The 16,607-nt window shown below is 36.7% G+C and overlaps 1 protein-coding gene across 3 annotated transcripts in view; it reads right to left on the bottom strand.

The window, feature by feature from the left end:
* Positions 1–16,607, bottom strand: part of PPP2R2A (protein phosphatase 2 regulatory subunit Balpha) — an 89,440-nt gene that overhangs the window by 11,778 nt on the left and 61,055 nt on the right. For all 3 annotated transcript variants that reach the window (XM_047759410.1, XM_047759408.1, XM_047759411.1), the window contains exon 4: positions 7,161–7,326. In XM_047759410.1, the coding sequence (XP_047615366.1) occupies positions 7,161–7,326 (166 nt within the window). The remainder of the gene's footprint in view (positions 1–7,160; positions 7,327–16,607) is intronic.

Genomic DNA, 16,607 nt, shown 5'->3' with positions numbered 1-16,607 from the left:
GGCACTCATAAAATTCCATTTGATATTAAAAATAAAAATAGCTGTAATTCTGAAATAAGTTTAGAATTACAGAAAAGTGGCAAGGAGCATTGAGAGTTTCCATATATTTCTTCGCCCAGTTTTTTCTAATGTCAGCATCTTATGCCAACTACACTACATTTGTTAAAACTAAGAAATTAATAGTCTACATTACCGTTAAACTCCAGACCTTACCAGATTTCACCAGGTTTTCCACTAACACCGCTTTTCTGTTCCAAGATCCAAACAACACTGTATTTAGCTATCAAGTTTCCTTAGTCTCTCTGATGTTAACAATTTCTTAAACTTTCTGTATTTTTCATTATCCTGACAGTTCTAAGAAGCAGTGGTGACAGGTATTGGGCAAAACGTCCCTCAACCGACCACATCTGCTGTTTCCTCATGATCAGACTGGGATCACCAGGTTTCAGGAAGACTACCAGAGGTAGAGTGGAGGTATACATAGTATCAAGATGACTTTTACACTGATGATATTAGATTTGCTCACTGACTAAGGAAGTAACTGCCAGGTTTCTCCACTACACAGTTACTATTTTCTCCCCTTGCTGTACTCTAGTCTTTGGAAGTGAGTCAGTAAGTCTAGTCCACCCTTAAAAGGACAATTAAGTTACAGTCCCTGAAGGGAGGAGTATCCACCCATATATTATTTGGATTTTTCCTTTGTAAGAAGCATACTTCCTTCTTATTTATTTAATCAACCATATATATCACTTACAGACTCACATTTGTTTAATACTTTGTGTTTAAATCCTCTAATTGCACTCATTTATCAAAGTATCACATCTTAATGGCCCTTCTAAGCAAATGGGTATAACACAGTTTGAAAACAGTACATAAAGGCACCCTGAGGGACTCACACAGAGAGGGAACAGGGAGTCCTCCAGCCTGGCCACCTCGCTCTGCCTGGTGGAGACAAGCATACCAAGCTGCACTGTTGATGTCCTTTGCAGAGATGAAGTGTATAGAGAAAAACTGCTCATTTTATTAACTTGTAATCTAGTATTTCATCTGAACCCTATGTGATCTTTCTTAGAGTTATGCTGTAGTTTTGTGTTTTCTATATGCTATTTAGTTTATATATATATATATATATATGTATAATTTAGGTAAAGAATGATACATTTAAAAATATTTAACTTGTCCCCAAAATCTATACTATAAATGAGTCAAGCCTAAATTCTACATTTTGGGAGAAATTATCTCAAGACAATAGGATGGGACCCCCCCCCCAATTATCTTATGGCCTGTTCAAAGTCTCCTCATTAAAGATCCAAGGAGTTCCTGTCATGGTGCAGTGGTTAACGAAATTTGACTAGGAACCATGAGGTTGGGGGTTCGATCCCTGGCCTCGCTCAGTGGATTAAGGATCCGGTGTTGCCGTGAGCTGTGGTGTAGGCCACAGATGTGGCTCGGATCCTGCAATGCTATGGCTCTGGCATAGACTGGCAGCAACAGCTCTAATTCAACCCCCAACCTGGGAACCTTCATATGCCACGGGTATGACCCTAAAAGGACAAAAGACAAAAAAAAAAAAAAAAAAAAGATCCAGATTAAGAAATCATTCTAGGAGTTCCCATCGTGGTGCAGTAGTTAACGAATCTGACTAGGATCCATGAGGTTGCGGGTTCGGTCCCTGCCCTTGCTCAGTGGGTTAATGATCCGGCGTTGCCGTGAGCTGTGGTGTAGGTTGCAGATGCGGCTCGGATCCCACGTTGCTGTGGCTCTGGCGTAGGCTGGTGGCTATGGCTCCGATTAGACCCCTAGCCTGGGAATCTCCATATGCTACGGAAGCGGCCCAAGAAACAGCAAAAAAGACAAAAAAAAAAAAAAAGAAAAAGAAAAAAGAAATCATTCTATACTTGTCAAATATTTCAAATCTGAAGTAATCACCCTTTAGTTCCTAATAGTGTCATAGGAAGAAAATTCTTTAAAAAAAATAAATAAATAAATTGAATAAGTAGTTTTTTATAATAAACTTAAAAACAATTTTAAAGTGATAAAATTTGTGACTTAAGAGACTTAAAAAAAAAAAAATCAATGGCACATATACTACCCAAAGCAATCAACAGATTCAATATAATCCCTATTAAATTACCCATGACATCTTTCATAGAACTAGAACAAATAATCCAAAAATTTACATGAAACCATGAAAGATGCAGGATTGCCAAAGCAATCCTGAGGAACAAAAACCAAGCGTAATTCTCCCACACTTCAGGCAATATTACAAAGCTACAGTAATCAAGACAGTGTGGTACTGGTTCCAAAACAGACATAAAGACCAATGCAACAGACTAGAGAACCCAGAAACAAACCCAGACACCTACAGTCAATTAATCTTCGACAAAGGAGGCAAGAATATAAAATAGGAAGAAGACAGTCTTTTCGGCAAGTGGTGCTGGGAAAACTGGACAGCCACATGTAAATCAATGAAACTGGAACACACCCTCACACCATGCATGAAAATAAACTCAAATGGCTTAAAGACTTAAACATAACACAAGATACCCTCAAACGCCTAGAAGAAAACATAAGCAAAACATTCTCTTGATATCAACCTTACAAATGTTTTCTTAGGTCAGTTTCCCAAGGTAACAGAAATAAAAGCAAAAATAAACCAATGGGACCTAATCAAACTGACAAGATTTTGTACAGCAAAGGAAACCATAAAAAAAAAACCCAAAAAGACAACCTATGGAATGGGAGAAAATAGTTTCAAATGATGCAACTGACAAGGGCTTAATCTCTAAAATATACAACTTATACAACTCAACAGCAAAAACACCAATGACCCAATTGAAAAATGGGCAAAAGACCTGAATAGACATTTCTCCAAAGAAGATATACAGATGGCCACAGGCACATGAAAAAAACGCTCAACATCCCTGATTATTAGAGAAATGCAAATCAAAAAACTACTATGAGGTACCACCTCACACCAATCAGAATGGCCATCACGAACAAGTCAACAAATAACCAATGCTGAAGAGAGTGTGGACAAAAGGGTACCCTCCCACACTGTTGGTGGGAATGTAAATTGGTACAACCACTATGGAGAACAGTATGGAGGGACCTCAGAAAACTAAATATAGAACTACCATATCACCCAGAAATCCCACTCTTGGGCATATATCCAGACAAAACTTTCCTTGAAAAAGACACATGCACCCGTATGTTCACTGCAGCACTATTCACAATAGCTAAGACATGGAAAACAACCTAAATGTCCATCGACAGATGAATGGATTAAGAAGATGTGTGTGTATATATATACACAATGGAATACTACTCAGCCATAAAAAAGAAAATACTGCCATTTGCAGCAACATGGATGGAACAAGAGACTCTCATACTAAGTGAACTAAGTCAGAAAGAGAAAGACAAATACCATATGATATCACTTATAGCTTGTAACTGGAATCTAATATATGGCACAAATGAACCTTTCCATAGAAAATCTCATGGTCTTGGAGAATAGACTTGTACTTGCCAAAAGGGAGCAAGTGGGATGGAGTGGGAGTCTGGGGTTAATAGATGCAAACTATTGCATTTGGAGTGGATAAGGAATGAGATCCTGCTGTATAGCACAGGGAACTATATCTAGTCACTTGTGATGGAGGATAATGTGAGAAAAAGAATGACCTGTGTGTGTGTGTGTGTGTGACTGGGTCACTTTGCTGTACAGTAGAAAACTGACAAAACTGTAAACCAACTATAATGGAAAAAATAAAAATCATTTTTAAAAAAGATTAAAAAAATCAATGGCATGAACAAAGGATCGGGAAGTATTACATAATTTCAGTGCAGTGTTTGGGAACAAGGCAGGTTGGGAATTAAAAAAAGAAAATCAAAATTCTTATGCTCTGCAGTAGTGCCTTTTTAATCTGGAGTTTCAGGCCCAATTTAGAGGTACATGAGAATAATCAAACTCCATAAACTGTATGCAAGACTGTGTGAATATATTCACTTTCTGTGAAGGAGAATATTAGATTCCTTAAAGAAATCTGTTATTTCCAAAAAGTGAAGACCACTGCTCTACAGTGTTTCCCTACATTTGAACACTAATGACTAAAGAAGTGTCCAAAGTCCCCAGTGTTCCCCTCACCACAAACAAGTCTGGGATGCATAAAACAAAGCTTCCTTTGTGAGCATGCAGCTTTGATGTAAAATACAAAAGGCTTCTTATTAATAAGCTGTTAAAACACAACCTTCTTTCAAGTAAACTTTGTATTTTCATATATTCAAATACCTATGGTCAACAGATTAGAGCTGGACATTTTTACAATGTAGAGAAACTGAGGAGAATTCAGAGAAAGGCAAAAGAAGATTAAAGAGAAAGAGCAAAACTACTTGAAGAAACATTAAATGAATAAAGTTATAAGAAGAGACTATGAAGTTATGTAACTAAAAACAATTTGGGAAACACTGAGTGGTTTATAATGATCATGGAAAGCCAATGCAAAGATGAAACTAAGATTAATTTTGGTCATTCAAAGTTGGAATGTTTGGTTTTGCTTTCCACCATTCTGCCCTAGTAGTTTCTAATCCTTTTGTGAGTCTAAAGACTCATTACATTTGGGGGAGGGGTGGAAAGAAGGTATTGTTGTGATGTATCTCACAGACAAAACCATACCAAATAATAAAGGCATTGCTCAGATTTAATATTTGTTGATATTTCTGCAAAATTGCTCTCTTTTGAAAGAATAAAGCTTTTCAGATACAGCTCAAGTCCTGCTCCTCCCACCCTTTTTCTACTCCACCATTCCCAGGCATAACAGTTTATAAAATTTCCATATTTGTTCTATTCTCTAGAACCCTGGACTCTGTTTTCAACACAAAAAATAATACAGCCTCCCACCCCAAAAGTTATATTTTACTTAGTATTCATTAACAGCAATCACAACAAAAAGACAAAAACCTACAAATGCATTGTGTAGTGTTCTTAAAAATGACTTTTCAAATTCACACAGTAATCCTATTTGGGAAACATTGGTAATTCTGTCTACGGAAAAACACCACAAAGAGCTCTGACTCAACCACTGGAGGTGCCAGTGGTTTCTACTTCCAGTGAGATTTGATAGTTTAGTGTCTAGAAAGGCTCGTCAGGTTATACAATGTCTTGATTATTTCAAATCACAGAGGAGCACATAGAAACATGCATGAAAGACATATGTGGACATAAATGAAAACTGGAAGATATTTTAAGATTTAATACATAAATGAAGTACAATAGGATGCTCCCAAATAATACTGAGGAGAAGGGGAAGAAGTACCTGAGAAACACAATTAGTGATGACCTGAGAAGTGTGGAAGCTGGGTGGTGGGTAAATTGGGGGGGGGGCCTTCATTTATTCTAGCTTAGATTGTAATTTTAAAATCCCCCTTTATAAAAAGTAAAATGATTTAGCCTGTAAGAAGTAAATTGCCAAAATTAGGAACAAACACACTTCCTGGGACATTTACTTTCAAAGTAGAAACTATATATATGGCCTAACTATTATTTGATGTAAAAGAGCAGTATCTGAAATGCTATTTAAAATAGCTATTTCTATAAATCAAAACTGAACCAGGAGTTCCTGCTGTGGCTCAGCAGTAACAAAGCAGACTAGTATCCATGAGGATGTGGGTTTGATCCCTGGCCTAGTTCAGTGGGTTAAGGATCCAGTGTTGCTGTTGAGTTGTAGTGCAGGTCACAAACGAGGCTTGGATCTGGTGTTGCTGTGACTGTGGTGAAGGCCGGCAGCTGCAGTTCTGATTCGACCCCTAGCCTGGGAACTTCCATAGGCTGCACATGTGGCCCTAAAAAAGAGAGAGAGAGAGAGAGAAACTGAACCAAGATTAGAAGCCAACATACAACATGAGTAAACACATATGCCATAAAAGTTAAAAGCTTTAAATCATTATTTCTATTTGTTTTCCTTTTAAGAAGAAGAGAGAGGAATGCAGTTTATGTGAAAAGAAAAGGGTACAAATTTCAGAGGGCTGGTTGAGGAGAGCTTGATACTCAGAAAAATAAGTACCAAAGAGGAAGCAAAAATTTATGTTGTCAGCTAGTGGCATCATTCTGTGGAATGCATTTCTAAAAATTTGATACAATGGGTGATAAGGCCTAAGGTGGATGAAGTAGGCACTCAATATTTTCTACTATGTCACCCCCAAAGTCACTTAAGTTTATATTATGCCAGTGATAGAGAATGGTGAGGTCTAGGTGCTAAAATCTGCTTTTATTAATACCAAGAAGAGAAAAAAAGAGGTCTTCCTCAATCCTTATGCCAGCCTCAAAACACTTTTAATCTAAATTTTTGCAGACTATGGCTACCCTTAACACCTGAAAGTATCCCTCAATCACCTTAATGACTCTTTTTAGACCCCAATCCATAGGGATAAACCAAGTCACAACTTAGGTGAAAAAAAAATTTAGAAGAACAAAAAGAAAAGACCCAATTCTCAACTTGTCATAAAGGACTTTAAATTCTGGCAGGGTCACACAATTCTAACTCCAATAACTTTTCCTAAACAAGCAAAACCGTCTAAGAAGCTTTTTCTAGCCATAAAGCTTGCTGGGAAGAAAGCAATAAGTTAACTCCAGTTTGTATCCTTCTTGGACAAGGATCAAGTAAGAGTGCTCTCCTAGAAAGTACCCTGAAACAAGGACTGTCCTTTGACAGAGTGTTTTGTACTCATAGTTTGAAATACTCTTTGGAGGGTCAGGGATGCTTACAAAGGAGGAGGAAAGGAAATTAACATTTACTGAGCACTCACTATGTACACTAGCAGTCATCACACTATTCACAACCATACTATAATGTAGATATCACCATCTCCAGTTTGCAGATTAGGAAAATCTGCTTCCATGTTAGTAACCTGCTCAAGACTATAAGCCAAGAAGTGGCAGAAACAGGATCTGACTCAAATCCAAAGGTAAAAGAAAATGGACACCCAAGGATCCCTTTCATAGAATTTAAAAACTACATGAGAATAAACAAGGAAAGATAGAAGAGTTTGCATTCTATATGGGAAAAAACGTTTACAGAGAGCTCTTAACGATTCCTCTTTGCAAGGGGGAAAATATCCTTCAGGACACATGTCCATAGTGGGCAATATAAAAACTTTACACTTACCATTTGTTGACAATAAAAACTGAGCAGCATTTTTCTGGGGTAACCACCTAATTTTGTTGATCTTTTCTTCTATTTCTAAACTTTTCAAGTAGTCAAACTCTGGTTCATGGCTCTGAAAGGTGCTGTAAACATTATATTCTCCTCTGCTATGAGACTGGATTTTGTTCTAAAAGGGAAACAAAAATATTTGGACCAGTTGAGCAATTTATCAAATTAATCAAACGTGTAATCAAATGCCAGAAGACCTTGCATCTTAGATACAATTATATTTGTTTTTATATTTAAAGGCTTTTAAAAATTAAATATAAATGCTTAAAAGAAAATAAAAAGGAAGCGCTAATAAATAAAACCTAATAATTAGGCCCAGTTCATTAGGAAAAGTGACATTAAAATATTGATCATTTGATGACTAATTTACGATAATATATTAAATAGAACAGAGGACCATTAAGCATAAAGGGACTTCATCTAAAAAGTAAAGATTAAATAAGAAAAGCTTGTCAGAAACAGATGGCTGAGGCACACCTCTCTCTGCCCGCTGTTGTAAGGGTTAATCCTCTGACCTCCCTCCACCTCAAGCACAGCCCACTGTCACAGAGCTCTATTACTCATTATGTTCACATTCAGCATTACTCAGCAAAGCTCAGCCCACAGTCCTACCAACAACTGCTTACACCCTGCTTAAATTATCTTATGAGCCTAGCACACACCAATGATTTATTTCCTTTAGTATTGGTGTGAGTGAATACAGTTTAAGCTATTGGATAAAGACACTACCTGTGAACTTCTTCAGTTAACACTAACTCCTTAGCAAAAATGAGAATTATAACCATGTTCAGAATTCCCGCTTTTAATTCATCATCACATAATCAAAAAATCTTTCCAACAAAAACATTAAATATCTAGTTGAAAGAAAAACCAATGGAAAAATAGTTTAAAAGATGTTATTGATAATTATTTTAAGTAAAAGTAAATTATCAAATGAAATGTTTATGATTACTTGATAATAACAGTAGCCCACTAGTTATTATTATTCTCCTTATAAAAAGAAAACCTTATTGAATTATCAAGTTGTTAGCATATATTTTGGGTCATTTTTTCCAGTAGCTTGATTATCTGGATTGATCATTCATGGTTACAGTTATATTTGGATGCTCTGATAGCAGCTATCAATTACTATTGAGAGGATTTGCCAATGTTGACAATATAAGAGCATACCACAGAACACAGTCCACACTGGGAATACAGAAGGAGAAAAATCAAGCTCAGAACCTTGGTCTCATAACAACCACACTCTTACACTAAATTTGTTAATCCAATCTATTCACTATGTATATGCTAATAACACTTTAGAAGCAATTCCATACATCTTCTACGAAAAATTACTTACTCAGTCTCAAAAGGTTTGTCACGTTACCCTCCAAGAAAACTACAATAAATAGCAATTCAATTTTTAATATGAATGTTGTTTTTAATTTAAGCATGAGACCATAATGCTATGTATACTAGGTCCTAGAGGTATAGACAAATTTAATAACATAGAGTCTCCACCTTTAGGTAACCTGCATATGTAAAACTCTAGTCAAAAGTAGAAATTAAAGGAGTTCCCTTCGAGGCTCAGTGGTTAACGAATCCGACTAGGATCCATGAGGATGCGTGTTTGATCCCTGGCCTCACTCAGTGGGTTAAGGATCTGACTTTGCTGTGAGTTGTGGTGTAGGTCACAGACACAGCTTGGATCCTGTGTTGCTGTGGCTGTGGTGTAGGCCAGTGGCTACAGCTCTGATTCGACTCCGAGCGTGGGAACCTCCATATGCCATGGGTGTGGCCCTATTAAAAAAAAAAAGGTAGAAATTAAGGTCTATATAATTCAGATAAGCAATATAAAGAGCCAAGTGTAAACACACACATTTTCTTTTCTCTTCGTCTTTTTAGGGCTGCACCCAGGGCATATGGAAGCTCCCAGGCTAGGGGTTGAATGGGAGCTGCAGCTGCCGGCCTACACCATAGCCATAGCAATGCCAGACCCTTAACCCACTGATCAAGGCCAGGAAACATCCTCATGGATACTAGTTGGGTTCATTACTGCTGGGCCACAATGGGAACTCACACACACCTTGTTCTATGCAAAAACTGGGTCTATCTGGGTCGTACTATATTTAATGATAAGGAAAAGAAAAGCATATGAAAGTATATTCTAAAACAGGAGAATAACATTATCCTAAAGACTCGAGAATAACTATATGGGTCTAAACATGATCTATTACATGATCTAAAACCAAATCAGAGAAGTGTTTGGCAGTGTCAGTGGACCTAATTACTGCGTCTTTCCAACAGTTAAATAAATACATACCACACAAGGAAAAGCTTATAGCTGGGAAGTTAAAGATGGGATAATGTACTAGCATGCACTCTCACCTCAAACTCCACTAAAATTACAAGAAAGAATTTTTAAAGACAATCAACAATGACAACAAAAATAACAGCACAGATGACAGTAGCAGTAATAAATGAAAGATGCCATAAAACAGTACATGAGTGGTGGACTTAGTGAACTGCAGAGACTGGACCCTTCCTTACCAAGTACAGGATTTTCCCTTAGTGGGGAGGGATGTTTAGTGATCATGACAGCACTGTTTCCACATGAACTAAGCACACTGAGCAAATGTGAAGAAAAAGGAACACAATCCCATGTCCTCACATTGTGCCACTCAAACAAGAAAGCATCAGTGTCAAAGAAGCCTATTTTATTTGTTTTAAAAACTCTCTTATAATCATAGAGAATCATGACACCTTCCAGAATGCTTCTATTTGGGTTTTCCTTGCACAGCTTTTTGCACCTGCCTTTTTTTCTTAGTTTGCTGTTATCATCACTAAGAGAGAATCTATTTTCTTAATCACACAATATAGTTATAAGAAATTTTCTATAGTATATTTAGAAGCACTTCATCCCAACACCTATAATGGTGCCTGGCATATTAACAGGCATTCAATAAAAATTTTCTAAATGAACAAAAATAATAGCAAAAAGAATAAATAAAAACTGGTGTTAGTATGGTTAAGGGAGGCTGGAATTAACCTGGTGAGAGGAGTTTGGTGCAAAAGTTAGGAAGAATGGGTTAGACAGATGCTCACACAGCAAGACAGAAGGTTCTTGAAAGCATATCTCTTAGTGAAAAAAGTAGGGCATGGAATGAGATGCACAGTATTTTTCACATACATTAAAAAACACAGTCCAGGAGTTCCCACTGTGGCTCAGTGGTAACAAACCCGACTAGCATCCCATTCTCACACAGGTTCTATCCCTGGCCTTGCTCAGTGGGTTAAGGAACTGGCGTTGCTATGAGCTGTAGTGTAGGTCACAGATTTGGCTCAGATCTGGCGTTGCTGTGGCTGTGGTGTAGGCTGGCAGCCTGGGAATTTCCATAGGCCTTGGGTGTGGATCTAAAAGGACCTCCCTCAAAAAAACAAACAAAAAAAAAGCCAAAAAGCCAAAACATAGTCCACAAAAACAAAATTACATATTTCAACAGAGACGCACAGAATCCATAAATATATAAAGGATACTATATATCATGACCAAATTTTAAAGCAAAGTAATGAAGACAGTGTGGTATCTGCATTAAGAGGTGACACATATACCTGTGGAATAGAATAGATGGCTCAGAAACAGGCCTGAATTAAGACAAAAGGTGGCACTGCTGAGGCAGGACAGTCTTTTCATTCAAAGCTTTTGCTCAATTGGCTATTCATATGCAATAAAATAAACCTTGACCTTTACTACACCTCAAGCCACTCATATAAACTGATTCCAGGTGAATCAGAAATAGAAGTGTGAATGTTTATACTACAACACTGTCCAAGAGGACCTTCTGGAAATAGTCTGTATCTGTGCTGTCCAATATGGCAATCACTATCATATGTGGTCACTGAACACCTGAACTGTAATTACTGCGACTAAGTAAGTGAACTTTAAATTTTATTTAATTTTAATTAATTATATAAAATTTAAATAGCCACAGAGAACTGTTAACTAGACAGCACAGATCTACAAGATAATAGGAATATATATCTTCCTGGACTTTTGGGGTAGAGAAGTATTTTTTATACAGGACAGATAAAGCATAAGCCAAGAGAAAACCGTGATATAACTGAATTATATTAACTTCCTATTTGCCAAAATACACTATTCAGAAAAATGAAAAGGCAAGTCATAAAATGGAAGATACTTCCAATAACATAACTGACAAGGGTTCACATTCAAAAAGTGTAAAGCTTACAAATCAGGAAGGAATATCACAAATAACCGAGCAGAAAATACATGCAAGAGATTTTTAGTAGGCACTTCACCAAAGATGATATCTAAATGGCCAAACACATAAAAACATGCTGAACCTCAGTGTTAATCAAGAAAGTACAAATTAAAACCACAATAAGATACACTTATAACCTCCAAGATGTTTAAATTTTAAAAGGACTGACAACACAAAGCACTGGCAAAGGTGTCAAACAGCCTGAATTTTCGTATGTCCATGAGAACAAAATTGGTAGGATTTTTTTTTTTTTTACTGTGTTGTCTACTAAAACTAAATGCCTACCCCCATGGCATGATAATTTCACGAGAACAACATGCACCAAAAAACATGACAAGCAGCATTATTAATAGCCCTGAAACAACCAAATACCTCCAGAATGGATAAATTGTGGTACAGTATTTCAAAACAACATTATATAGCAGTGAAAGTGAGCAAATATTTATACAAACATAAACTGGGCAAAAAGGCCAGACACAGACTACTAACTGTATGATTCCATTTATAAAAAGTTCTAAAACTACAGGCCAAACTATGTGTTAGAAGACAGGCTTATAAGGGGAGAAAGGAGAAAGAAGTGACTGGGAGGAGGAATGAGAAGGGTTGATCTAAGAGTGGGAAGTTCTATTTTTTGACCGATGTGTCTGCTGTGTGATATGGCACTAGTGTTTTTGTGCACTTTTCTGTGTCTATTTCAGTAAAGTTAAAAAAAAAAAAATACAGCATACAAACTGCTTTGAAAACAGTATAGGGGTTCCTTAAAAAAATAAAATTGCCATATGATCCAGCATCTGGGCATATATCCAAAAGAACGGAAAACAGGATCTCAAAGAGATGGTTCACAACAGCTAAGAGGTAGAAGAAATCTAAATATCCACTGACTGATAAATGAATAAAGAAAATGTGGTATGTCTATGGCACGCACATGTGCATGCACACAAAAAGCAGTACTTTCCAGCCTTAAAAAAGGAACTCCTGTCATGCTACATGAATGAACTTTGAGAGTATTATGTTGAGTGATATAAGGCAATCACAGAATGATAAATACTGCATAATTCTGCTTACATGGGACATCTATAAAGTGGTCAACCTCACAGAAACAGAAAATAGAATTGTGATTGGCAGGAACTGGAGGGAGGAAGAAGGCAGGAAGTTGCCATTCAGTGGGTATAGAGTTTGAGCTATGCAGGATTGGGAGGTTCTGTTGTACAACAATGTGTATGTGGCTGGCAGAACTGTACTGTACACATGGAAATTGTTGGGAGGTTGAATGAATGTTATGTGATATTTTGCCACAATTAAATAACAGCATGGAGTTCCCGTCATGGCACAGTGGTTAACGAATCCGACTAGGAACCATGAGGCTGCGGGTTTGATCCCTGGCCTTGCTCAGTGGGTTAAGGATCTGGCATTGCCATGAGCTGTGGTGTAGGTCGCAGACACGGCTTGGATCCCTGTGTTGCTGTGGCTCTGGCGTAGGCCGGTGGCTACAGCTCCGATTAGACCCCTAGCCTGGGAACCTCCACATGCTGTGGGTGCAGCCCCAAAAAAGGCAAAGACCAAAAAATAAAATAAAATAACAGCAGTACATAAAACCAAAATACAAATTACACCACATTCAAATGGTGATCTATGAAGGGAGAGGTGAATGGGAACACATTATACAAATAAAGTTAATGCATATGGGACTACACACCCACGTGAATGTGTTTATTTACTTAAGGAGAGGGCCACACCATGACCTATAATGGTAGTATGTGTCATGAATTCAATCATGCCCTGAGGCTCAAACAAATCAAAACAATATATAAAACAACAGTAAAATCCAAAAAAGAAGCCAAACTCTCTACTTGGTGTTAGATTTAAAAAAAAAAAAAAAGGAAGGAAGGAAGGAATGGTGGTTCTTACTAATTTTGCCTGTTTTTACCTTACAGGTTCATAAAATATAACAATCCTCTGGACCTTGATTTCCTCATCTGTTAAATAAGAATTTATCCTCTCTACATCTGGAGTGACAAGACAGTTCTGAGAATTAAATGAGACAGTGAGTAATGTTCAAATATTAGTTTTCCTTCCAAACAGAGACCAAGCCCAATCAATCCACATTATGCCATTTAGGGCCAACGTAAGGAATCTAAATACATGATGACCTGGAATTCAAAGAGCTAAATTTTAGCTTCTCAAGTTAGGAAACCTACAACAACCTCTATTCTCATCAAGTATTTACTCTGAAAGAGCATAAAGAGGTATCTAAGAAAGAACTCTATTTCAATAAATTTCAAAGCCAATCCATACAACTCAATCGCAACATGGAAGAAACATGAAAGATTAACTCAACATCCTTAAAGAACTGAAAAAATAAAATACAATGAAGATTACACACAACTCTATAAAAGTATGTTCAGTCTGATAAAAGTGCATTTTTAAAATCAGCATGAAGTCACTTATGATGAAATATGATAGAGGATAATGTGAGAAAAAGAATGTATATATACGTTCAACTGGGTCACTTTGATTACAGTAGAAATTGATAGAACACTAAACCAACTATAATGGAAAAAAATTAAAATCATTATAAGAAAATAAAATCAATGTGGAAAGATTTTCATACATAATGTCGTTAATAATCTGCCTGGCAATTTGGGAGTGGATGGAGAAGGTCTTTAAATCATATACCGCATTACAATTAGGGTAACAAATTCCAACTAGATAGTGAATTTAAATGGGAACAAGTGAAATATGGGTACATGTTTACATAATTTGGAGGCAGGAAATCAACAACAACAAAGTAAACAAAACTTAAAAGCAGCCAGTTTATAAAGATGAAAAACATACTGTCTCATGAGAAAAAAAACTGATGCCCTTCACAATATCCAGTCTCTACAAGTCAATTAATAAATATACCAATAGAAAAACAAGGCACAGAGCAAGAATTTTAATTACTGTGGGTATTGAGAGGTAAACTAGAACTCAGTAAAATAATACCCTTTTAACTACCAATGTGCTGCTTTTATTTTTTTCCCCTATATTCAGAAGTGAAGAATAGGGCAGTCTCAAAATTTTTCATATTTCAATTTGGTTGAAGTATAAATGTTAAATTTTTCTAGAAGGGATTTGGCCAGTGTAAGACTTTAAAATGTTCACACTGTCTCTGACTCAGCTACTTTATTTCTAGGAAGTAAGGAAATAGATGCTTCAAAGATTCAACTACAAGAATGTTTTCACTGTGTTACTGATGATACCGTGGGGAGGACATATAGCAAGAAATAAACAATCTAAGCATCTAACAGTTGAGACTACATGAAGTGAACTTCAGTATATCTCTGTGATAAATGCCCCGTAATCATTCATGATGATTATTTAGAATGTTTAATAACATTAAAGGTCTTCACATACAGTACACCTGAGGGGAAAAACCGTATAACCATAAACACATTAAACTCTCATTTTAGAAAGATGGATCTGTGATATACATCAAATATTTGTTTTTGTTTGGTGAATTTACAGGCGGCATTCTTAACCTCTTGTCCTATGTCCTATTTCCTAAACTGTCTACAACTAACATAACTTTTTAATTAAGAAGGGGAAATTACTTACAATAAGAATACAATAAAGAAGTGTTTTATGTGTGAGTTTGGAAAGAAGATGGCACAGAGAAGAGAAAGTAAGCAAATTCTAAAATTACTGGGTATTACCTGTCATAGATTTGGATCTGCTTTTTGTTGCTGGGGTGGAATGTTTTTGGACAATGTAAGAAATATGGTTAATCCAAATTTCCAGGCAACAGGTAAAATGAGAAAATTTTACTTTAATATGTCAAACACATCCTATAAAGATCTAATTTCTGGCCTTAGGAAAAATAATATTTAAAGGAATCTTATCCTGTCTAACAGTTGTTTATCAACACTCATACTGATATACTCAGTAACCATCAAGGGTACTTTAAGTGCTAATCCACTTCTGGAAAACACTCTAATGAGTTGGAACCTCAAAAGATTAGTAGGTAACTGATAAGTGTTGATGGCTGGTTGGATGGAAATCTAGATAACAGATGGCTGAACAAGACAGGTGGCAACACAAATTCATGAATAAACACAAATGAGGACTAGAACTCGGATCTTTAAATGCTCAGTCTTTCAAACTCACTTTTCCCTCTCTAAGCCTGCTACAGAGAAGAAATCATTTCTTGATGACTACTATTAAAAAGTCTAAGGATTGGAGTTCCTGTATGGCTCAGTGGGTTAAGAATCCGACATTGTCAGTGTTGGGTTACAGCTGTGGCATCAGTTTAAACCCAGGCCTGAAAACTTATGCATGCCACAGGTGCAGCCCCCCCCCCCCAAAAGTCTGTTAGGTTGGGATAAGAGGGCATTAATGACAAGAGGATAGAGAGGGATTCTGGAGTGCCAGAATATCCCATTTCTTAACCCAGGGGGTGGTTACACAAAGTATATTTGTTGTGAAAATTCGTGGAACTTTAACTATACACTTATGATTCTATGTATCTTGGGAAAACATATCTTTAGATAATAGCAACTTGAAGCTATATTTTGGAATTTGTATTGCTCTCCTGGCATTGGAATGCACTCAGTCTTAATTTGACACTTTTTATCTGGTGAAGTCCTGAAAAGACTTTGAAAGAAAAAAAAAAAAAGTAAAGTGATGGAGTCTTAGGCCTCCAGTGTTGTTTTAGTTGTTTTGAGGTGCAATCTAGGAATCTGAATTTTAACATTTTGGTTAAAATTTGTATGCAATTAGGCACATGTTTAGGTAACCCTAACAGTTAGAAGTCTGAAAGCACAACTTTAGATCAAAAACTAAATGAAAAATAAAAACAGTTGAGCCCTGGTGGCTTAGAAAAGGAACCTTATTTTACATATACTATGATCTGGAAGAAACCATAGTGGTATTTTCTTGAACTTCTTGTACTCTTTCCACACTGCCCCTGACAAATAGGGCATCTGACTCTTGTGTACTTATTTTCATACACAAAATAAATTAATCTCTTCCTCTCCACATGAACCCCAAGTACAAGATTCTTCATAGTCTCTTCTCCTGGCTATACCCTTCAACTATTTCTCACCAGCGCACGCGCGTGTGCCTGTGCATGTGTGCGCGCGGTGCGCATGCATGC

This window comes from Phacochoerus africanus, chromosome 15 (assembly GCF_016906955.1).
Source record: "Phacochoerus africanus isolate WHEZ1 chromosome 15, ROS_Pafr_v1, whole genome shotgun sequence".
NCBI lineage: Eukaryota > Metazoa > Chordata > Mammalia > Artiodactyla > Suidae > Phacochoerus > Phacochoerus africanus.
Note: the sequence above shows the minus strand (reverse complement) of the source record. Positions and strands in the feature narration are given on the sequence as shown.